At 42.8% G+C, this 24,034-nt stretch overlaps 1 protein-coding gene across 1 annotated transcript; it reads right to left on the reverse strand.

The window, feature by feature from the left end:
* Positions 1-5,191: 5,191 nt before the first annotated feature.
* Positions 5,192-14,782, reverse strand: FIGLA (folliculogenesis specific bHLH transcription factor). Its single transcript, XM_016155897.2, has 5 exons — positions 14,582-14,782; positions 11,831-11,983; positions 9,949-10,173; positions 5,523-5,557; positions 5,192-5,268 (listed from the first exon to the last, which is right to left on the reverse strand). Exons 1-5 carry the CDS (start codon positions 14,780-14,782, stop codon positions 5,253-5,255), a joined length of 630 nt encoding a protein of 209 aa, XP_016011383.2. The 3' UTR covers positions 5,192-5,252.
* Between the last annotated feature and the right edge of the window lie 9,252 nt (positions 14,783-24,034).

Consider the following 24,034-nt stretch of genomic DNA (forward strand, 5'->3'; position numbering starts at 1 on the left):
ACAAAAATCACCAGACCCAACCACAGTGCTGCTGCAGAATCAGAGTCTCTGGAGGTGGTCCCAGGAATCCGTATTATTAACAAGCATCCCTAGTGATTCTTCCACACACTAACATTTAGGAAATGCTTTTCTATGGGAGCTACTGGTAATGCAGAAAAAGAGAAAATGCCCAGCACAGCAGCCCTAGAACAACTGGCAGGCTCTCCGTTTCAGATGCCATAGGAAGCGTTGTCTCTCTGCTCCAGCTCCTCCAGTCCCTCCATTCCCCAGTCTCTACACTCTCCTTCCCACTCAGAGCTTCTCCTTCTTCCCATTTCATCATCAGAATCACTGAGGGCACAAGCCCTCTCCCTGTTCTCCTGTCAAAACCCACTCAAATTATAAGCAGCTCAACCACCAGGACCCAGTGGTCTGTTTGGCCAGAACCAGGAAGCGATGTGTTTATTGAGACACTTCAGGCAGCTGTGTGCACTCTCAGTATAAAATGATAACATGTGGGGAGTTGGGAACCCCTTCTCTAGAGCTCTGAAATCACAGGTGTGGTGGTCACTTTTCTGAAATAGAACCCAAAACGGGAATAGAGAATATTTGTTTAGTCCAGAAATAGCAGGTTTCATAAATACTCTTGGTCATCTTTATCACTGAAATTTTCTCTTCTAGTGTATGATTTAGCTTTTCCAAACTAAAAATAACACTCTCATTGGCTCCTGCCACTGTTCTCAGGGCTTTACATGCATTTTTATTCATTTAATCCTCACGAAAACTCTATGAGAGTAGTACTATTATTACTCCATTTTACAGATGAAGAGACTGAGGCACAGAGAGGTTAAGTAACCTGGCTGAGGTTGCACAGCAAGTGGGTGGACAAGCTGGGATTCAAATTCAAGCACTATGGCTCCAGAGTTTGTGAGCCCTAACCATTGCCTCGCACATAGCCTCTCAAAGGACAATAATAATTGACTTTAAAAAGCAAACGTACTACAAGACACTGAAAAAGTTGATAAGGCTGATATGATATGCTCTCTTTTTCCCCTAAAAAAGTAATTGTGGTCTTCTAGCCATCAGCATCTGAAAAAAAAAAAAATCTCCAGCTTCTCCCACATGCCATCTGAATATGACACCTAAATATCACGAGTTCTAGGAAGAGTAGCACCATCCTGTGGCTTTGGGAATAGTTCAAATGCCAGACAGAAAACAAGATTTTTATTATATTAATTTCCATATTACTAACCTGGATGGAATTTAGTTTAAGTTCCTGAGGTTCTCTCACTCAATTCTAAATTCACTTTGAAATCCAACTAAAGAAACCATTACTGTAGTTAGTTCCACAGGCTGTCCTGGGAAGATCACTAGGGTTCAGAGTCCCCATTGCAGAAAGCCTAAGATGCCTGGTTCTTGGCTAGGGACAGGAGAGCCAGAAAATCACATTTGGCTAGGCCCCAGTGTCCAGATAGTTTAAAATTAGATTTTCTGACTGATTTGCAATAAAATTATTTCTAATTCCAAGTCTCTTGACAAAAATATTTCCAGCCAGCAATAACTTGTAAGTAGAACAAATGACACCTACAGTGTCCCCACCTCTTGATGTTCATGCCCTGTGTAATCCCCTCTCCTTAGGTGACGGTGGGACCTGTGACTTGGTCCTAACTAATACAGAAAAGGGGATAGGATATCACTTCTGTGACTGCATTACTTAAGATTCTTCACCTTGCTAGCTCTCTTGATTGCCTTCTTGGCTTGCATGCTTTAATTAAGCAAATAGCCATGTTAGGAAGAACTACATGGCAAGGAACTGAGGGCGACATCTGGCCAACAGCCAGCTAGAAACTGAGGCCCTTAGTCCAAAAGTCCTAGAGGAAATCTGCCAACAACCAAGTTAAGTTTGAAAGCCTTTCCCAGCCAAGGCTTCAGTTGAGACCCCAGCCCAGACCACCACCTTGATTTCTGCCTTGAATGAGACCTTGAAGCAGAGGACCCTGCTAAGCCATGCCCAGGCATGACTCCTGACCCATAGAAACTGAGATAACAAATGTACTGCTTTAAGTTGCCAAATTTGCAGTAATCGGTTACACGGAAGTGGATAATGCAGTTGCCTTCCCTCTCCAGGCCCAGGCATCCTTACCAAGGGCCTTCCTCAGGGAAAGGTGGAGATGCTGGAGGAATTGGCACTCCAGGGGAGCAGCTCTCAACCCAACGACCATCAGGATTTAGTGGGTAAACAGCTCAGTCCCTTATCCCTAGGTGTTGGGAGGACATCTCTGTGGCATGTTGTACACAGCCTCCCGGAGTGCCTCAGCAGGACTGAGCCTCAGCTGCCTACAACAGTAACCTGCTTAGTCATGCATCTTTCAGAGGCCACTGTTCGTCCCTATATCACTTTCCCACTCCCCTATTGGTGCTTCCTGGGCTTGCCCCTCAAATAAATTTCAAATCATGACCTACTACTAGGGGACCCCAACTTAAATGGGGGGAAAGATGGTGCTTTCAAAGCAAGACCATTGATATATTGAGTCTAGATCTCCTGAAGACGTCACTCTCTTCCAAGAAGTGCAAGTTCAGCCAACCCTGTAGCTGAGGCCTGCTGTGGAAAGAGAAGTAGGAGTCCAGGGCCTGGGGCTGCGGTCTCAGTCCCAGTGACTATGTGGCCTCAGGAAAGACTCTGACCCCAGGTCTCACTTCCCAGCTGGAAAGTGAGGGTAAGAATGCTTACCCTCTGTTAAGGGCTGAACTGTGTTCCCTCCCCCCCAAATCCCTATATTGAAGTCCTAACCCCCAGTACCTCAGAATGTGACTTTATGTAGAGATAGGGTCTTCAAAAAGACAATTAATGAGGTAGTGAGAGAATTAAGAGATAAAAAGTGAGGTCATATGGTGGGCCCTAATCCAATAGGTTGGGTATCTTTATAACAGGAAACATGGACGCAGACTGGCACAGGGGGAAGACCGCGTGAGGACTCAGGGAGAAGATGGCCAACCATGGCCAAGGAGAGAAGTATCAGAAGAAACCAACCCTGAGAATGCTTTGATCTCTTAAACATTTCTGTTGCTCAAGCCACCCAGTCTGTGGTACTTTGTCATGGTAACCTAGAAAACTAAGACAGTCTCCTACCACCCGGGGCTTTTGTGCTGACAAAAATGTGATACTGAATGAAAGTATTTACAATTGTATTACTTATTAAAATGAGACAACCAGCAACTGTAACCCCAGCAATGTGAGGGAAGAACCCCACGGTCGGCACAGAGGCCTCAGACTCCAGAGGAAAGACAATGGCAAAGAGCTAGGTATACGGTGGCAAAAAACTTGGCTAACTTGTGTCCTAAGTGTTTCATAGAAGGCAGAACTTGCAAGCGGTGAAATTAGATGTTTAGCAGAGATTTCTAAGCAAGATATTGAAGGTGCAACTGGGGTCCTCCTTACTGCTTATAGAAAATGCGAGAGAGGAATTGAAAATTTTTAAAAGAAGGAACCAGAATTTGCAGATTTGGGAAATCCTCAGCCTACCTATATTGCAAAAGTGATAAACCTTGTTCTGAAGAGAGCACTAAGGGTATAGTTGCACATTTGATAAAGAGATCATAGGTACAACTCATAGACCTAATCAGCCATCTCAACAGAGACCAGGAATAGAGATGGGATTATACCAGCAAAGACACTACCAGTTTGAACTAAAAGAGACAAAGAAAGAACTGCTGAACTTTCTGGATTCTACAGAATCAGGTTATAGACTTATCTAGTTCCAAACATGCGCTAGTTTCCAAGGAATAACCCCCCCAAAAATTCAGAGGTCAAATGTCTGTTCCTTTCTGGTTTCAGAGGACAGGGCAATTGCAGAGAACTGTATGGGGGTAATACTGCCAACTAAGGGGTCCTGGGAGGTGGGACATTGAGCCAAAGAGGATTATTGTGAAGCCATAAGATCTAATGGAACTTGCCTTGTGAGGTTTGGGGCCTGCCTGGGACCCATCCAACACCATTTCTTCTTTCTTATCTCCCTTTTGGAATAGGAGTATCTGTCCTGTGCCTATTTGCCATTGTATTTTGGAAGTACATAAGTTGTCTGGGTTTACAGGTTCACAGCTGGAGAGGAATTTTGACTCAGGATGAATTATACCTCAAGTCTTACCCATATGTAATTAGATATTTAGACAAGACTTTGAACTTCAGACTTTAGAATTGATGCTGGAATGAGTTAAGATCTCTGGGGCTGTTAGAACAGAATGGATATATTTTGCATGTGATAAAGACATGAATATGGGGAAGTCAGAGGCAGAATGATATGGACTGAATCATACTCGCCAAATTCATATGTTGAAGTTCTAACCTCCAGTGTGACTATTTGGGGACAGGGTTTTTGGAGGTCATTATGGTTAAATGAAGTAATAAGGGTGGGACCTTAATCCAACAGGATCAGCGTCCTTATAAGGAGACCAGAGCTTGCTCACTCACACTCTCTACCATGTGAAACCATGAAGAAAAGGCAGCAGTCGGCAGTCCGGGAAAAACATCCTCACCAAAAACCTTTCAGTGTTTGATCTTAGATTTCCCAGTCTCCAGAACCTCAAGTATAAACTTGTCATTTAAGCCACCCGGCCTATAGTATTTTTATGGTAGCCTAAGCTAATACAGGTTCTGTGCCTTGGTTTCCCCATCTGTACACAGGGATAACTGTGGCTATCTAGCAGGACTGTTGTGAATAACATATATAAAGTATGGAAAACAGAACCCAGCATATATTAAGTGCTATATCTTTGTAAACAACTGTTATAAAGATGATTGTCTCTCTTCTCAAGGCATATGGGTGTCTAACTTGCACAAAGATACCATATGGCCATTGCTAGATAGTGAGATAAATGTGAAAATTCTCACTCCCATTGGCCAGCACTTACAACCCCACATTCTAGGCTTAATTCATATTTCTCTTAAAGGTTAATTTTGCCAGGAAAGGTAACAGTCATTTATTCCTCAAGTGATGAAAATAGATGGAATGAAAAATACTGGGCGCAGGACCTGAGAGGATGGGACTGGAAACCTCTGGAGGGTTTGAGGAGCAGAGTGAAGGCTGGAGGCCCTGAAGCCTATTTTTTCAAAGTATGAAATTAAGGAGAAAGTAAAATTGAGTAGACTTGTGACAGGCAAGGTCTTTTAAAGAATAATTCTAATCTTTGAATTATTTTTTTAAGAAGACTCCACAACTTTCAAGACTGCATTTATTTGTCTCTGGAAGGTAGACCTGGACCAGCTTTTTCACTTTTCATAATTGAGGGAGCCTGAAACATAGAACAGAGTTTATTATAAATCGCTGAAGGATAAGAACAGACAGTTTACAAAAGAAATATCTTTTAAAATTTTAATTTCATTAGTAATCCAAGATGTCTAAATTTACAGATACCATTTTTATCCATTAAAATTCTATCATTTCAATAAATCTCATTGTTGGCAAGGATCTGATGAAATCAGCACTCTTGCATAGCTGGTGGCGTTATAAATTAGCACCATGCATCAAGTCATAGATTATACCTACCTGTGACTTAGGAGTTCTACTTCTGGAAATCTATCCTAAAAAAATAATAATAACACAAGAACAGAGAAACATATCAGTTTATTTGCCTTGTTTATGAGAACAAAAACCTGAAAACAACTTAAATATCCAACAATTAGAAAACTATCCTATTTAACAGGCCATTAAAACTTGTTACAGACTGTATAATAACTAAACATGCCAATGATAGAATAAGAAAAAGCAGAACAATGTTATATACACTACGATAATTTCTTAATTCGATTGTATAGGAAAAATATTTGGAAGTATTTTAATATATTTCCATCAGTGATTTTGCTAAGATCATTTTAAATCTTCTCAATTTTCTGAAATCTCTACTTGAAGAAAAAAAAAATACATGACTGAATAAAGTCACTTAAATCATGGTCAGGTAGTTCAGATATTAGAACCTAGATGTATATTACTGTGGATAAAAAAATATTGCAACCAAATGCTTTAATTTAGGTTAAATTTTTTTTTTACCTATTTCATAGTCCACTTTCATTTACATTTCAAGGGTGTTTTGTTAGAATGAAAGGCAGTTGAAAAGTTTAACACTATTATCCACGTCCCCCAACACCAATCCTTCATCGATTCACTGGACATTGGGCAAGTTACTTGTTCCTTAGTTTCCTAACATGTAAAATGGGCATAATTATACATAATGGGGTGGTTATGGAAATTGAATAGGTCAATAGGTACAAACTGGCAGGAATAGTACTTAGCACAACCTGTTGTTTTTTTTTTTTCTGATTTTGATCAAGTCTTTTCACTATACATGTGATCAAGCTATCTTGAGTTTGAATTTAGCGTTAGATGTTTTAAAAATTTTTTAAGTGTTCACATATATAGAATGTTTTAAACCTAAGAGACAAATTCATATGCTGTTGTATTTACCTGAAAGGTTAAAGGATAATCTTATCAGCCTATAGTCTATCATAAATCAGCGTCTTTGTTTTTGTCCAAAGAGTTACCTGGAAAATTCCAGGAAGGTAATATTTAAGTATCAGAATATGAAAAGTTGAAGTTTATTGATGTCTTATTCTCAGTTCATTAAAAAACAAAAAAAATGCCCGTTGGCCTCATCTAAGTCAAGGAGTTAAAGGACCAAGAAGAGTGTGGTCTGAGAAATAGAAACCCAGCTTACTTTAATAAGGAGCACTCCTGTTGTTTGTGTAGCTGGATAATTTGACATATTATTCAACGTACTTTTCTTTCCATCCAGTGAGTCAAGACTTGGGGGTTGGGATGGGGTTGGGGGGTAGGCAGCAGTAGATAGATACCAAACAGAAGTCCTCACCATTAGAGGTCGATTCCCAGCTTAACAAGAAAAGCAAGGCTCTCATTTGAAAAAAGCTGACTTTGTTGAAAGGGAGAATGAACATATGGCCTGGCAGGCAGAGCTTAGATGACTGCTCATCTAGTAGCACAGAGCAGGGAGGAGGTAAGATATGATGTAGGGAAGACTTCCTATACCCAGAAACTGAGATGCAGGTTGAAACATAAGGATGTAGTTATTCAGAGGGGGGTGGGGGAGGGGGTTGGAATTACTGTGTAAAAGCTTCCTAAACCCTAGGAAGGACCCTTGTACTGTGCCGTCCTGGGCCTTGACCAGGGATGGGGAAGAGTTACATAATGTAATAGAACCTAAGAAATTTAAAGTAGAATCTGAGGAAAGCAAGGATTTGCACCCACTTTTGGGGATGTAGCCTCTCAGAGTTTAGGAACCACATGGCTAAGAGACATCATCATATGGGCCTGAGGGTGACATCCTAGCCCACTGGAAGTGGCAAAACCAGCAAGACAAGGAGAGGCTTGGGTTATGAATGCAGAAGGCCCAGCAAGTCTGGCCTAGGGAAGAGAGCCACAGTGGGCCGTGGACAGTCACAGCAGGTGTCAGCTCAACAATATCCCAGACCGGGGACCAGAGGAAGAGCTGGGTCCAGAGGAGATGTGAAATCCCCAAATCATAGCCAAAGGTGACAAAGAGAATAAACAAACAATGGTGGGCTAGTAAACATCTTGCCACCCTGCAATGCACAGACCCCAAATGGCAAAATCCTACACTTCGAAGTCAAATTCCAAATGAGCCTCACCTGGACCTTCACATTAATCCCTATCCCCACCAAGGCCAGATCTCCACCTGGCTCGTGGCTCTCTCCATCTACACACCAACTTGCTAATTCAGTCCCCAAGTGAACTTGCTCTGGCCCGAGAAATTAATCTCCATCTCTGCCATCAGCAGATTCTCATGTACTTCATTTGGGATTTTGCTTCTCAGGAATGTTGCTGATCTTGCACAGCCTGTTCTGACCCCATTCCCAAATCCTCCCGAATGCCCATCTCTGCCAGCGGAGATGCTGATCCGCTCCTCAGATCCTCTCCAAGGGCAAAAAGAAGGGGTGTTGGGGCATCAGGTTGGCAACTAACTCTCAAATGAGTCAAGAAAAAAGTTCTTTGTACTGTACTTGCAACCCTTCTATGAATGGATTATTGTTTCAGAATACATGTTTTTATTTTTTAAATGATGATTTGAATGTCAAAGAACAAGAAACGCTTGACGAAACTGACGAAATTCTAGAATGCTTCCATGGCAGTCTTTACACTCGGGTCTTAGAAAGCACACTTGACAGAAGTTACCTGTGTATATAAAAATTTCAAATGCACAATTACTTCCTTTTTATTCTAAGTATTTGTGCACTCTTCTAATTAACAACTTAAACTTGTTTAGCTAAAAGACTAAAAATTAAGCGCCTCATTTCCTTCTTAAAAGAAATTTCCAGGCAGAACTTTTGTTTCCTACTAGAAAATGTTAATCCCTACTTTAAATAAAAATTTACTATAAATGGTCTATTATCAGGATCGATTATCCTTGGAAAACATGGATTTCCCATGCATCCCTGTCGTTGGTGTTGCCAACGTAGGCCTGCTCTGCTACCAGGCTCAACAGGAGTGGTGGAAAGTAGCAGCCAGGTAGCTTACCAGGAGAATGACATACCAGGAGAATGGCATTGTGATGCCTACTAGATAAGGATCAGTGGGGGATGAAATGCACATAAAATTCTTGCCTTAATATTTAGTACATATTAGAACTTACATTTGTGGAAGCATTACTATTATTAACTTAGTCAGGTTCGAAGTTCTGTTCGGGTCATATCTTCACTCCTTTCCTTCATTCTGTCATTCTCTGTCAACTCATGTAGCAACAGGAATTCTGTCTTGTAAGGGTTTACTGACAAGGGAAGTTTTATAACTCAAGTGGCCAGAATTTGAAAATCTAGGCGGAGCATATGCACAAATGGAATCCTTAGAAAACAGTAATTAAATCAGAAATGGAAACCAAAGCCCTCCAGGCAGCTCAGCCCGGAGGAGAGCATTAGTGAGACAAATGAGAAAACCCAGAACACTTGCTACAAACATTGCCTGTGGCTCATTATTGATTGCTCACCAATCAATATTGATTGCTCATAGTGAGTCGATCAGACTTAATAATGCACGTCCAAGTGAAATTGACATGCCAGACACTGTGCTAAACACTTTACTGACACGATGTCATTTGAACCTCACAGTTACCTTATGTACAAGGCAGGTACAATTATCATTCCCATTTTACAGATCGGGAAACTGAGGCCCAGAGAGATTCAGCAGTTCCCCCAAGGTCACACAGCTAGCAAGTCAGAGCCAGAGTTAGAACCATAGCATTCTATCTCCAGAGCCTGCACTCAACTGCTATTTGAAATTGGCTCCACCACCAACCATCATTTGTGACTCCACTGTCCCCTACATCACATAAAGCAACTTGTCACAGTGCACCTGGTTTCAGATTCTGCCTTGCTTTTCTCATTTCAATAGCAAGCATGTCGTAAGATGAAACAAGGGGTCTTGTTTGTGTAACAGCGAGACACAGCAAAAGCCAAAAGTCTACTTTTTAGACCTAGAGAAGCAGACTGCTACTTCCAGTGGCTTTGTTAGCTTGGCAAAGTAATAAGAACTGTTAAAATAAACCCCTTTGTTATTACTTAGAAAATGCTGCTTTCTAACAAGGCAATTTAAAAAACTGTGTGTGTGTGTTTGTATATGGTATCAGCATGCAGCTTTATGTATGGCAGCACAGTACTTCTTCTAGAGACATTGGAATCCAGAAGACCATTTGATGTATTAATTAGGATCATAAAAAAGTAAGCTTAGGTCTATTTTGAGTGATGTGGAGGAGTCGCCATCCCCTTAAGCTGCTTACCAAGTAATTTGGGGACATAATAATAGATCTTCCAAACCAGCAAACTCCACCTCTCACCTAGGCACTTGCACAAAATTATCTTTTTTCAATCATCGTTTAGCGTGCTAACTTCATAGGATGCAGTTTGAGTTTTTTGACATCTTTATTGCAATTTAAGAAGGAATATTTTACCAGACTCCTAATTGGGGAGATAACTCCAGTCATAGACATCATACTCTGGTGACAAGTGTATGCTGACACACCACTGCCACCATCTGCCCAGGGCCCTTCCCTCTCATTCTTCAAGCCCACAGTACAGCTGGGACGTTGGGTGTTGTTTCTCAATAGCTCTCTAGCCAAAGATATATGTGGTTCAGAAGTATTGTGGCTATAGTTCTGGTGATCTGGGTCTTGTTTCTAGAAACCGTAATTAGTTGTCAAACGGTATGACAGTCATATTTAAAAATTTAAATCAATATATTTCAAGGTTTTAACAGATAAAGTTTCATTTGAATAAGGGCACTACTTAAGTTATTATGAAGAGAAAATCACTGCTCAATAGACTGTATTTTGTTCTTCTGTAACCTTAAAATATTATGTAATTAAAGCGATTATAGCATGGAATAGATCTATATTTTAATGAATACAGAACAAAACAAAGTGCTTCCACTACCTGATAAACATGCATAAAAAAAAAATTCTAAGGCAGCCACCTGCACATTTGCAAACACTGTAACCATGCCACAACCCAACCATCCAATTTGGCCAATAGAACAATCCTTTCCCACCATTGCAGACTGTATCCTCCCAATAGTCACCTAAGTAGGACTAGTGAATGAAGGGGGAAAAAACTAAAAAGTACCATTATACACCGAGCTATTTCTCCCTAAGTTTCTAGAATGGTTGTTTCTCTTCTCTCTAGTACCTGTCCTTCTCTCTTATCCCTAAACACAATCAGATTGCTATTTAGAAAAGACCTTTACTGGTTCTAACAGCTTTTCTTCTTACTTTTTTTTTGGTGGTGACCCTTCTTTCCAGTCTCAGGCTTCCAGGCTGAATGAACTTGAAGTCTGCCACTTCCCTCTGCTTGGACTCCAGATCTTTATCACTCACATACCCTCAACCCTGTACAGGCTGGCTTCCAGCCCACTCTGTTTCACATCTCAAACAATGGTCCTCGTTACCTTTTCCAGCCTCTCTGTAGCTTCTCCCACTACTTCCCACCCTCAGATTCCCAAGATTCTCCTCTCCCTGACTTAGGACCCATCTTGCTTCTCTACTACCTTCCTGCCACCTTCTTTCTGATGGCTCCTCCTTCCTCCTGTCAATGATATCACTTAGGGTTAATTTCTAAGGCCTTTTCTCTCTTCGTATCTTACTTCCAATGATGACTAATCCATTTTCAGGCCTTCAAGGTTTGCCTCTTCAAGGCATGAGCCCATAAAACCAACCAACACCTTCTACTCCCTAAAGGGCACATCTGAGCTGTGTACTCTGACGACAGTGGTGACACTATGGTGCTTCATAGTTTGCAAAGCAGGCTTATTTATGTTGTCCCACTGAACGGTCAGAAAACCGCATGAGACTGGTGTAACCAGACTATTGCTGAGCTATCCAGAAGGGTTGGCCCTCAGGGAGGGCCTCTCCCAAGGGAGGCCCCTTAGGGACAGAACTGCCTCTTTCTTTCTGTGTCCTTTTTGATGTTTTTCCTGCTGAAGAGAAGCCCCCACCACAGAGTGGGTTAATGGAATCCTCCTCTCATGCCCCAAATGTCAAAGTCCTATTGAAAATTCAGTGGTTGGAACCCAGTGCCCTGGACAGTGACAGAAGGTAAGTACGTAAATCGTTAAGAACTTGGCTCCAAAGCTCTCACAGACCTGGGCTCAATCCCCAGTCTTGACACTTAAACTGTGTGGCCTTTACCTGTGTTTTGTTTTCTTCCTGTTAAAATAGGGACCATAAATAGATCAGAAGACTATTATAAATCAACTGGAATGTATACATAAATTGCCTGGCACGTAGAAAAGACTCAATAAACAATGGATATCATTGTTCCAACTACTTAAACCTTTACCTGAGAGGCTTTGGCTCCTTCCAAAACATCACTGAGAACTTGTATGTATTCAGTTGCACCTTTTAGGATATCAACTTTGCTAGGCTTCCTGCTCTGAGGAAGAAATGGCACCAGTGCCTTCAGTTTGGCAAAACCACGGTTGAGATTTTTTATCTAGAAAACAAAAGGGCACAGTGACACACAGAGAGGCTAATTTACGCGGACATCCCCCAAACCACAGAAGGGGATTTTGAGGGCTCATTTCCACAATGAGGCCTCATTGTCTGGGTGGGGAATCTCAGCAGCCACATGCCAAAGCATTGCTGCTCCACTGGCAGTAGTTCCTGGCCAGGGGAGAGGGAGTGACATAAACTTAGCACTGTGGGTGGACAGGCTGGAAGGGGTGTCTATGTTCGTTTTACCTTCTCTTCTTCCTCTGAGAACACATGCACTGCAATGTAGAAGTAGTAGGGGGGAGTGACTGAAAGCTGAGTCAATACAGCGAGATTTAAAACCCAGAGCTACCTTTTAGCTCTACGAGAGTGTGCAGGATCCTTCATATCGCCAAGACTTGATTTGTTTATCTGCAAGGTGGAAAATACCCACCTTGTAGCTTTTTTGTTATAACTCTTCAACTTCTTTAACAGGCAAGTTAATGATTTAGAATCAAGTGCCCAGAGAGTCTGCATGTTGGTGAGACTTGAAATGTAGAATGAGGTGCCCTTTTTTTTTTTAACTTCCAGAGTCTAATTCCTCGGTCCCTGAAACTCTGATGATCACCCCCTGGGGGATACAGGCCCTGAATGAGCTGGATCCCGCTATATTACAAAGCCAATACACTCACTTATATAGATAGCCCTCTCCCATCCCATACCTAAGGGAAAATGGACAGCCCCACTGGGGTCAACCCATTCATTGCAGAAAATAGTGATCAATAAATGTGTGAAAATGTTGAACTTTAATAATCAAAGAACTACAAATTAAAACTAAAATTAGAACCATTTTTCATGTACCAAGCTGGTAACATTTTTGTTTTGTTTTGTTAATTCATACCCAGCATGGAAAAATGGAACAGTCCTATATCTTGTAAAAGAGGGTAAAAATTAGTAAACTTTTCTAGAAAGCAATCGGGCAATTTGTATTAAAAGGCATGAGATTGTATATACTCCATTAATTCCATTTCCAGCATTTTATTCTAAAGCAATTATCAGACATGAACATAGATTTATGTATCAGTAAAAAAGTTGCGGAAAAGCACACATGCCCCACAATGGGAGACTGGATAAGTTATGGTCCATTTCTATGTCAGACTCTGCAGTCAAAAGCTGCTCTGTGAAAGAATACTTAGGAATGTGAGGAAATGCTTTTGATAATATTAAGTGAAAAAAATACAAAGATGTGTACTAGATTGCAAGTTTGTAAAATTAAGTATATGCATAGACATAACTTTTTTACACATAAAAAAGACTGGGAGCATGTACACGGGAATGATAGTTTCTGGTTGTTACATTTGTACAATGGGTGTTTCTGTTCCCTATTTAGTCATCTCTATAATTTCCGGTATGTTAATTGTATAATTAGAAAGGTCATTTGTATTAAAATAGTGTATAACATCAGGATCAATTCTCTGCAGCAAGAATTGGTGGGAAGGCCAACTTAAAATGCAAAATATTGGATCGGAATCTTGTTTGAGGGCCACATAATCATCGCATCAGGTCATGCAGAGCTATTTTCATAAAGGGACTAGTGTCTGGTAAAACCACAGAGACTCTTGCCATTTTCTCAACTTTCCCTTAAGTCTTCTATTCGTCCTTAGTCCTTTCTCCTCACACCCTTTCCCAGACAAAGCTTCTGGTTGATTCACTGGGTTTTCATTTCTAAGGGCCTGGGGGTGTGTAGGAACAGCCCGCAGAAGACCTTTCTCAAGTCGCAGCTTAAATGTGCACCCCTGCCTCTTGCACCACTCACCTGTCCCTCTCTGGGATCCACCTCTACTTCAACCCAAAGATTACAAAGGGATCAAAGGAGACGGGATCTGAAAAGTTTGGGTTCCCAGTTTAATTAGAAATACTAAACGCTACCAGTAGATGCCGCTCCGACTACAGCCCACAGGACCATTCCGGTCCGCAACTTTGTTGCGAACCCCGCCTGACTGGGAAACAGGCACTTTCGCTTGGCAGGGGGTCGAGTGGGAGCCTGGGTGCACAATGAGGCGTCATGTTTTGTTTAAAGTAAGGAAAAGAGTAACTTACCCCATTTGTGCTTGGATGCAGAGTGCAGGGAAAAGGGTTGGTGGAAGCCCTGTGACCCCAAGCACCCACCCGACGCCGTCAGTCGTGAGATTTAAGCGCAACTCCCTTGCTCTGGGCTTTTTAAAAGAACCTGCCTAGGGAGACATTTTTGAAGTTATCAGGGGCCTCCTCGGCACTCCCCAAATCTGTTTCCTGTCAAGTGCAGGTCGGTTGGCAAGTAAGGCGGCCACCCCAGCGGCCGCGAATGAGCCAGAGTGGAGGTAACAAGACCATTGTCATTCTCCCAGGCTAGAACACGAGCCCGCCCTCAGGAGGCCGAAGTCGACTCCAGGTCCCGCCGGTGGGCGGCGAATGGGTGCACGGGATCCTGACCAGGTGTTCTGCGGTGGGTAGCGGGCATGGGGAGGGGGAGGATGGGGGAAGGGGGCAGAAGAGAGGAATTCGTTCCCGTCCCGGGGCGGGGTCGTAGGGCTGTCGAGCCCAGGTGGCCTTGGGGACCCGCGCGGGGCAGGGCGCTCACCCGCTCGCGCTCCTTGGCGTTGGCCACGCGCCGGCGCTCCAGGACCAACTGGAGGTCCTCGGTGGACGAATAACCACCCGAGGGCAGCCTCTTGAGCCGGCAGATGGCGGCCAGCTGGGGCAGCGGCCCGAACTGCTCCCGCAGCACGTCCTCCAGCACCTCGGGCGGCGGGGTGCCCAGGAGGCCGGGCGCAGCGTCCATGGCGTCGCACGGGGTCGACCGGCCGCCCGGGCCTTTCATGGGGGCACCTGGGGCCGCACGAGGTGCGCAGAGGAGCCGGGGCGGGGCCCGGACCACCTGTGCCCATCCCCCGGCAGACTCACTGCAAACCCGGTGTCGGTCTCTGGAAGTCGGTCCCGGAATTGTTTTCAACAGGCTGCACCGGTGATTACAAACAGCATTGGTTCTCAAATTTGACTGCACACTGCAATCACCTGGGGAGTTTTTGTTTTTTCTTTAATCCACATGGTTGGGGCACCAATCCCCAAATTCAGATTTAACCAGTCTAGGCTGGGAGCTGAGCTTCTGGATATATGTATACACACGTATGCAAATACACATGTATACACGTATACATTTACTAAAAAAAAAAAATTAATGGATAAACACAAAACTAAAAATCCATTTTGAAATAAAAGTTGCAAGAGCAGTAACAAAGAGGTACTGTTATCCTCTTCACTAGATCCTCTACTTGTTAACGTTTTTCACATTTGTTCCATCACCCTCTTTTCTCTCTATGAGCATTCCCATTTTCCTGGTTCTTTTTCTAAAGCATTCCCTCCGTCCTGCCCTCTCTTCAAAGCCACCTGGCTTTTCTCAGTGCATCACACCAGGGAATACCTGATGTTGACCTGTCCCGTCATGTGGTGACGTTAACCTTAATCAGCTGATCAGGGTGGTGTCTGTTAGATTCCTTCACCATAAATTGAATATTTTCATTTTTCCACTTAATTGATAAACATTTCGTGCACAAATATCTTAATATCTTTTGCTGACTCCTGCCTGAATTAACCACCACTCTATAAAGGCCAAATGATTAGCATCCTATGAGGGAAGAACTTTCCTTCTCCCCTTTCATTTATTCATTTTGTATTCATAAGCATGGGCTCATGAATTTCTATTTTATTCAACAGGATGTAATTCATTCATGTCATTATTTATTTTAATACTTAAATTGTCCCAGATTTGGCCTGTGGGAAGCCCTTCAGGCTGGCTCCTTTCTACATGACCCCAACTTTCTCTGAGCACTTTCTTACTTGGGCCAAAATAAGATACAACATGTTCCAGGCTCATCCTGAATTTTCCAAGTCCCAGTCCTAGAATCAATCAATTCTCCTTTTAGTGGAAGACGAGATTTAGAAACCAAGACTGGATGCTTGATTCCCTTTGGAATATCATAGCTTCTAAGCCCTTTTCACAAACAAAAAAATATACATACATACATGCATATACACACAAACATCACGCACATATACATATATACAGCTGTATCTATCTGTGTATATAGCTGGATAGACAGATTTAAAAAGCGTGAATTCACACTAATGTCTCCAATTCCAACTCAATGCCTAGTTTTCCTCCTTTCCTTATTTATAACTCCCTTCTCCAATAGTGAGAAACCTGACTCCAGTCATCCTCAGTATATTTACTTATTTGCTCAGTTCTGATATATAACCTATTTCCTGGCCACATCAGCCACCTCCTCAGCCCCATCTCCTCAGCTCTCACCATGCCACTGCCTCCAAGGGAAGGGCAAGGGGAAGAGAAGAGGACATACCAAATACTCTACTGAGGTTCCCCGGAGCAGCGGGCCTGGGAATGGGGAGGTGTGATCTGTGCATCCCATCTTTTATATTGCTTGTGCTTTTCATATTTAGCATGAGTCACTTCTATACTTTTTTGAAATATATTTTTAGGAAGGAAAATAAGTTCATTTGCTATCGCCTGCTGGGAGACAGACAGAAAGCAACAGGAGCTAAACGTACGGGGATGCAGCTGAAGATGAAGACAGTTTGCTCACTTAACTTTCCTTGAGCATCAAAAAGGACATTACTGACATTATTCTATTTTATTGCCAAGCTCTTGAGTGGACCAGCTGGTTTGAATCAGGAACCCAGTGTGACACCCCCAGAATTTGTCTGTTCATACTTTCACCCCTCCATTGACTCCAACTGTAACTTTCTGATGTCTTGACCATTAGATTCCTCCATTAAGCCATCTGTTCTGAGGGAGCGCAGTTTGAGCTAAAGTGTTACACCTGATCGTGGCTTAATGCTGATACCTTGTGATCAACCAATAATAGAATGGCCTAATGAACAAATAAGTTCATCTCTCCCCTTTAACAGTGTGAAAAGCATAGGTCGGTGGGGCATCTCTGCCCTTCATGGTCACTCAGGGACTTAGATTCCTTCTAAATCATGCTCCTCCATCATTGCTCTTGGGTGTCATTTCCAAAAATGGAGCTGTTCCATTGGAGGCTTCTGCCACCGCTGGTGCCGGGCAGGAATCAAGCCTCATAGCACCAAAGTCCCTGGACATTCACTCCAGTCAGGGTTCAGAGCAGGATCAGAAACTCTTCTAGGTATTATAAGGAATTTAGTTCAAGAACTTAGGTGCTTATACAAGCACTGAGAGGGCTGGAGGAGCAAGGGGAGCTCTGGGTTCAAGAACACACCACCGAAGCTACAGATCATGGAGCAAGAAGTTCCTGCAGTTGCCACTCAACCCTCCAAAGCTGGGAAAGGGCCCCTGGAAAGGGCAGTGTCCTCTGCCTCACTTCCACACTCGCGATCTCACGCTGGAAAATAAAACTTCAGCATTCCTGCCTCAGCAATGCAGAAAGGCACCCTGGAGGAAGGGAACGAGGATGGTGGTAGAAGGAGCCGATCCACATTATCTTCCACCCCAAAACACAGAAAAATTACGCCTTGTTCCATCTGTGTCCCAGCCGGGTCATGTCATCAACCTTTGTTACCCTGAGGTCCTGCTGAGAGGAGCATCCCCTCCCACATCTGCCAGCCTGGGTGCTCAGCAGCCCCCCATGCCACCAACCAGATCATGGCTCACACTGGGCTCCCTTAATCTCCTTAGCTTAGTCAAGACACAAAAGAGATGTTAAAAAATAGCTTCAGTAAAAAAACAAACAGCTTTAGTAAGAGAAGACGAAGAATGACATTTTTATTTTTATTTATTTTATTATTAGTTTTGAGTATATAGTACATTGCTTAGGCATTTTTATAGCTTATGAAACAGTCCCTCCGATTGCCCTTTCTCTCCTCTGGCTCTGCACCTGGCCGTTACATAGCTGCTGACTGCATTCCCTATGCCGTGCTCCCCATCTCAGTGACCATCTATCAGCTACTGATTTGTACTTCCTTAACCCTTCACCCCTTTCTTCAAGCCCCCCAACTCCCCTTCCTTCTGGCCATCACCAGAGTGTCCTCTATATGTGTGAGTCTGTTTTTGATTAGTTTGTTCTTTTTGTTCCTTAGATTCCACATATAAGTGGTATTATATAATATTTATCTTTCTCTGACTTACTTCACTCAGCCTAATAACCTTTAGGTCCATTCATCGTTGCAAATGGTAGGATTTCATTTTTTTAATAGCTGAGTAATATTACATTGTATATATGAACCATTACTTCTTTATCCAGTCATCTGTTAATGGGCATTTAGGTTGCTTCCATTTCTCGGCTGTTGTAAATTGTGCTGCCGTGAACATAAGGGTGCACAGATTTTTACAAATTATTGTTTTGTATTTCTTTGGATAAATACCCAAAAGTGCAATTGATGGATCAAAAGGTATGTCCATTTTTAATTTTTCGAGGAACCTCCAGACTGTTTTCCATAATGGCTGTACCAGTTTGCAATCCCACCAACAGTGTAGGCGGGGGGTTCTCTTTTCTCCACATCCTCGCCAACACTTGTTGTTCTTTGAGTTATTGATGATACCCATTCTGACAGGTGTGAGATGATATCTCATTGTGGTTTTAATTTGCATTTCTCTGATGATTGGTGACCTTGAGCATTTTCAAAAACTATGCAGAGACGTGTGTGCATGGCTCAGAATATCCCAATTAATTTGGCAATTTCATATTATTCATATTCACATAAATTTGTATTATTATTATTACATATTCTTTATCGCACCACATTCCTGGGAGTTAGACTTTACTCCCATTGTAAAGTTGCGAAAATCGATGCAAGAGAAGTTGAGTGACTAGCCAAGGTCACACTGCTGGCCAGTAGCAGAGCCCAGCCTAGAACTCAGATTCGCTGCCTCCACTGCAGTTCTTTTTCCTCTACGTTTGAGTGGCCTTCCTCCCAAGGTCACTGACCCTATGCCCATGTTTCTGGTTGACTTGGTCCACTGTCACACCGGCCCTGCCCCTCTCTCTAGGGCCCTGCTTGCCTTGCCCCTTAATTCACTTCCTTTGAGGCTTCCCCTTCTCTACCCCCACTGGGCATGAGCTGAGGATAAAAATTTGGCCACCTCACAGGCAGGGTTAACAGTGGGTCAGAAGTGCTTGTGCACCAAAAGCAGAGAAGAGGAACAGACCCACAGTCTTTGTCCCCAGGAAGCTGTTAAAAGGTCATGCCCTCACAGGGACCCTCAGCCCAAGTCTCAGTTTGTGCTTCCACAGCAGCCAGTAGCCTTGAGCTCTGACAAGACTCAGAAAGATGCCTGGCAGCTTTGAGTAAGGGTAGATGGAAGCTTAGAGCCCTGTGGGCTGTGGGGCCTCACAGAAGAATGAGACATAAGCAGGGCCCAGGGTTGGTTGTGGGTCAGAGGGAAGACTTTCTACTGCATAGGAGTCACAGGACCTTTGCGCAAGTCATTCAAACTTTAAGCCTCATCTCACCACTTGTAAAGTAGAGGCTATAATAGAACCTCCCTCAGAGTTGTAGTGAGGAGTCAATTAGGCCATTGGCATAACAGTAACAGTTAACACTTTTATAGAGGGATTCATGTGCCACATACCATTCTAAACTCGTTATGGACAATAACTTTCTTAATCCACACAACAGCCTCAAAAGCAAGGTACTCTAATTTTTTTCACAGAAGACATTGAGACACAAAAGTCAGGTAACCAGCTTTCCCAGATAGAAAGGGACAAAGTCTGGGCACAGAGCCTGGGTCTATAACCACCAATCTCTCCTGTCATATGTAACTCCCATCACATTGTTAAGTGATGGCTACAATAGCAATGATGATTTATGAACCAGCAAGAATATCCAGAAACTCAGCTATTATACAGACAAATCCTAAGTGATCCAAGCAGAGGGATGTTCTGAACAACAGTACAAAAGCTATAATCAGAGCTGGTTAAGGGGACACTGAGGTACAGGGCTTGGTTCCCATGACTGGTAGCAGAGATGTTAAGATGTCAAGATGTCAAGGCTCATTGGGGCCACCTTGAAGAGGGCCTGGAATCCCAGTCCTGGGACTTGTATACCCTGGGAGTGGGAAATGCTTGCCATATCTAAGAAGGGTAAGATTACAACATAAACAAGGCTTTGAGAGATTCAAGGAGTGGGGTGCAGGCTGCTTTGGGGAGGGTAGGAGGAGCAAAGAGGCATGTCTGTGCTATGGACACCCTGCTGGGTGGGCCCTTGTCCTGCAGGAGGACGCCTTTTTGAGGCCCAGCTGGCAGGCCCCTCTTCTACGTTAAATCATCCCACCCCAGAGCAGCCCAGGCCTCCTCACTTTTCTGTGATTCTTCCCGGGGCCTGGGGCTTTCATTGGCAGTGGGGGTCCCTGGGGTTTATTGGCGTCAAGCTGCAGGAATTGCTAATGGTGGTTTGAGGTAGAGCCACTTATTACTGTCCCTTATAAATGAGAGAAATACAGAAGGAGAGGGTCTTTCCGGTAGGCATGCTGTAAGCACACTGGAGGGATTGTGCCAAGGCCCAGCCCCAAATCTGGGTACGGTGCATGGGACTAGAGCCGTAAGAATTCAGGAGCATTGAGGGCTGGGACGGTAGTTGGTACAGCACACTCAGAGTTGCTGACTACAAGCACGGGTACGTTTTCCTTTAAACTAATGACTTTCATCATCTTCAAAATGCTGTGACATCTTCTTTCAGAATGTGTTCATGCTCCTGGCTGAAAAATCACTTCCTGCCCCTAGGAAACCAGCCCTGAGAGGTCATTTTGTGACAACAAAGAAGCCTATGCCTTCTCCCTGTGCTGGAGTCAGGCTCTCACCTAGATCACAGTGTGCAGACCCAGCTTCGACGAGGTCGAGGCCTCATACCCAGGAAGGCTGGAAACCATGGGTCTGAGAGAAAAGGTGTGGGCGCCAGGGTGTCAACAGCACACCCCATGTGATGGCAATTGTCTCTCACAGCCTGCTATTGCTACCAACACAATCCATGGTCACCAAAAGTAGTAGCTGTACATGGCTCCCACAAGCAGAGGCATGGTGGGGCAGGCTATCCAGGGTGACAAGCTGACCACTTCCCCCAGGACAATTGAAGACTTCACTCTGTCTCCCCAGATGGCTCCACTCAGTCTGCAGAGAACTTAATATCTCTGCCTTTCTGACGCTCTCTTGGGGAAACTGCAGCTTTCACAACCTCCTCTGGAGGAGAGAAATGGCTTCCCTGGGCATGAGAATTGACCCTAAAGTGAGAGCAGGAATAGAAACCTATTATTTTTGGGTTTTCTTAGCATATGCAAAAATGTTAGAGCCAATATTTTATCTGATTATTTAATTAATCAATTATTTAATTAAATTACTTAATACCGGCTCCAACTTTTTTTCATATATGCTAAGAAATCCCTAAGACAAAGAACAGAAGTACCTATAAAGAAAAGTATTACCCGTCTCTACACACCTCTGATGCAACATATCAAGGAATAAACTATCAGGAAATCAAATCCAGCAACATATTAAAAAAGAATACCATGACCAAATAAGTTTCTATTCAAGAAATGCAAAGATAATTGATCATTAGGAAATTATTAATGTAAGTTATTATGCTAACAGATAAGAGGATAAAGATTTTTATTAATATTTTGATAGATGTTGAAAACCTATTTGACAAATTAGGACCCATTTCTAATTTAGAAAATAGCCTCTGGTGATTTGGAATTGAAGGAAATTTCCTTCGCTTAATAAAAAGTAATTATCAGAAATCAACAACAAGCAGCATAGGGCAAAATTGTAAAAGGTCAGAAACAAAAGCGTGCCAGGGATCCCTGTTAACTAGTTACTCTCATTTTAGAGGTCTTACCAACCCACTAACAAACAAAAAAGAAATAGGTGTAAGTTCCAGTTATCATTACTTGCAAATAATTTTGTTTATCCAGAAACCCAATACGATTAACTAGGAAAAAAAAAAACATAAAACTAACCAGAGTTCTTATGTATATATTCAATAAACTGGTTAATACATGATAAATATGATACCTTAATATCCTAATCTCTTATTAGAGAATATAATGAGTATCCAGTCAAAAGAGGTAAATTCAATGCACATTCAATGCACACATTCATGTGTGTTTTCTCCAAAAATCTACGATAGTGACAGTAAAGAAATAAATATAAGAAAAACCCATATTAATGAGAAGAATGAGAGAAGAATCAATAGCAGATATAAAATTTCAAAACAATTTGGAAGCTGGCAGTGGGTGGGTGAGTGGTAGCTGACTCAACAGAACTGAGAAAATAGAACTCTAATTGGCAGTAGTGGCGGGAGAGAATAAAAATCAGGACAATCCTGGTAAACTCAGAACTCGGAAGTACCCATTGCCTTACAGAGCAAACTGAAAATGAGAGAGCTGTCTTACCCATCCCCTCCTCTACATCCCATACCCAGGCAACACCCCACAGCTGCCTGCACTGCAGAAGGCTGGTTTATATCCAGAGAGGCCTGCACAGCCAGACTGAAAGCAGAGGACTTCAGGGGCCATCTCTATACCAAACAGAGAGATGCCCGGCCCTCTTCCCGCTCTGGGGCTTGTTGACTGGTAGCAGTGGAGTTTCTATTTCCTAGGCAACATATTAGAGAATTCCTTTCTGAGGAGCCTCCCACAGCCCTTGGATTAACTGCAGTTCGAAATGCAGGGATGCTTCAGTGAAAAATCTAGCTAGCCACCTCATGCCCTTTAGGAGAACCCACCAATCATCAAATCAGTTCCACAAAGATGTGACTTTTTTTGAAAAAGTTAAACGGGGACTTACTCTGCTGGATAACCAGACATATTGTAAAACTACAATAATTAAAACAATGTGGTTCCAGTAAAGAAAAAGGGAGCTCATTGGAATGCAATCAAAAGTCCAGAAACAAGTTCGTGAATTTAGTATTTGAAAAAGTTGGCTTTTCAAGTGAGTGAAAAAGAGCATGTTACAATTGAGTAATATTTGAGGAAAAAATAGATGCCTACCTCACAATATTCTCATAACTAAATTCCAGATGCTTAGTAATGTAAATGTAAAAAAAAAAAATTAAAAAATATATAAGTAGTAGAAGAAATGTAGCAAAATGTTATTTCCATCCTGGGATAGAGAAGGAGTTTCAAAAATTGATCAAAAGCTAAGAAACCATAAAAGAAAAGGTCAAAGAAAAAGCCAAAAGAAAAAGATGAATACCATCAGATTAAACTCTTGTTCAGCCAAAGATATAACAGAATAGAACAGATTTTCATTTCTGGTCATAATGGAGTAACTGGACAAGACTTTTTTGTTGTAAGCAATGAGAAAACTGGAAAAAAATACATAAAATGATCGTTTTCAGATATTGGATAACAGGCAGAGCAAAACTGTGATCTGAGTTCCTAGTTAGATAAGCCCATGACCCCCCTGGGTTTCCTCCTGGAGGCTCTTTCCAGACTCCACTGCAGGAAGGAGGGTCTGACATGATGCATGACAGTCTCAATGAGCTGGAGAGAGAAAGATGGGAGTTTGGGGAGACAGTGCATGCTAGAACTTGGGAGCAATGAAGAGAAAGAGCTCCAGAAATCTCCTTAGGGTTCGCTGTGCAAACATAGGAGGGGACTCGACAATGTGGGGCGAAACACTGCTAAATAAATCCTCATTCTAAGTTAAGCTAGCAGAAAGCGGAGTCCCTGGGAGGGTGAATGGGGTCACAAGATGAGGCCAAAGCCAGAGATTCAGCTCTGAGAGTTAACAGTCTGAAGATGAGATGTGGCCAGCCATAGGAGAGAAATAAGTTTTTGGAGTGGATTACAGGCCTGGGAAAAACCAGCTCCAGCCCCACCTGCAACAGAGAAAATGTAGGGAACATCTAGGATGGCTATTGACTTCCTGGGAACTTGGACCTTCTACGGCGTCCCTGTAGTTTGTGTTAAAACTCTGCTATTTTTAACAAACTAAGCGTTCCTAGCTACAAAGGCCTTAAAGATATGCTTGTTTCAGGACATTGAGAAAGGAGAACAAATCCAGAGAGCAGAGTGTGGTGGCTGTCACAGAGACGAGTACAAAGC

Source organism: Rousettus aegyptiacus, unplaced genomic scaffold (assembly GCF_014176215.1).
Source record: "Rousettus aegyptiacus isolate mRouAeg1 unplaced genomic scaffold, mRouAeg1.p scaffold_m13_p_7, whole genome shotgun sequence".
Classification (NCBI taxonomy): domain Eukaryota; kingdom Metazoa; phylum Chordata; class Mammalia; order Chiroptera; family Pteropodidae; genus Rousettus; species Rousettus aegyptiacus.

What these genes read in the sequence shown, in the direction of transcription:
- FIGLA (XM_016155897.2), bottom strand. Translation starts at nt 14,782, where the DNA reads ATGGACGCTGCGCCCGGCCTCCTGGGCACCCCGCCGCCCGAGGTGCTG. An exon ending in ACGCCAAGGAGCGCGAGCGG is followed by an intron (nt 11,984 to 14,581) that starts GTGAGCGCCCTG and finishes TTTGTTTTCTAG; the next exon opens with ATAAAAAATCTCAACCGTGG. An exon ending in TCTCCCCAATTAGGAGTCTG is followed by an intron (nt 5,558 to 9,948) that starts GTAAAATATTCC and finishes TTATTTTTTTAG; the next exon opens with GATAGATTTCCAGAAGTAGA.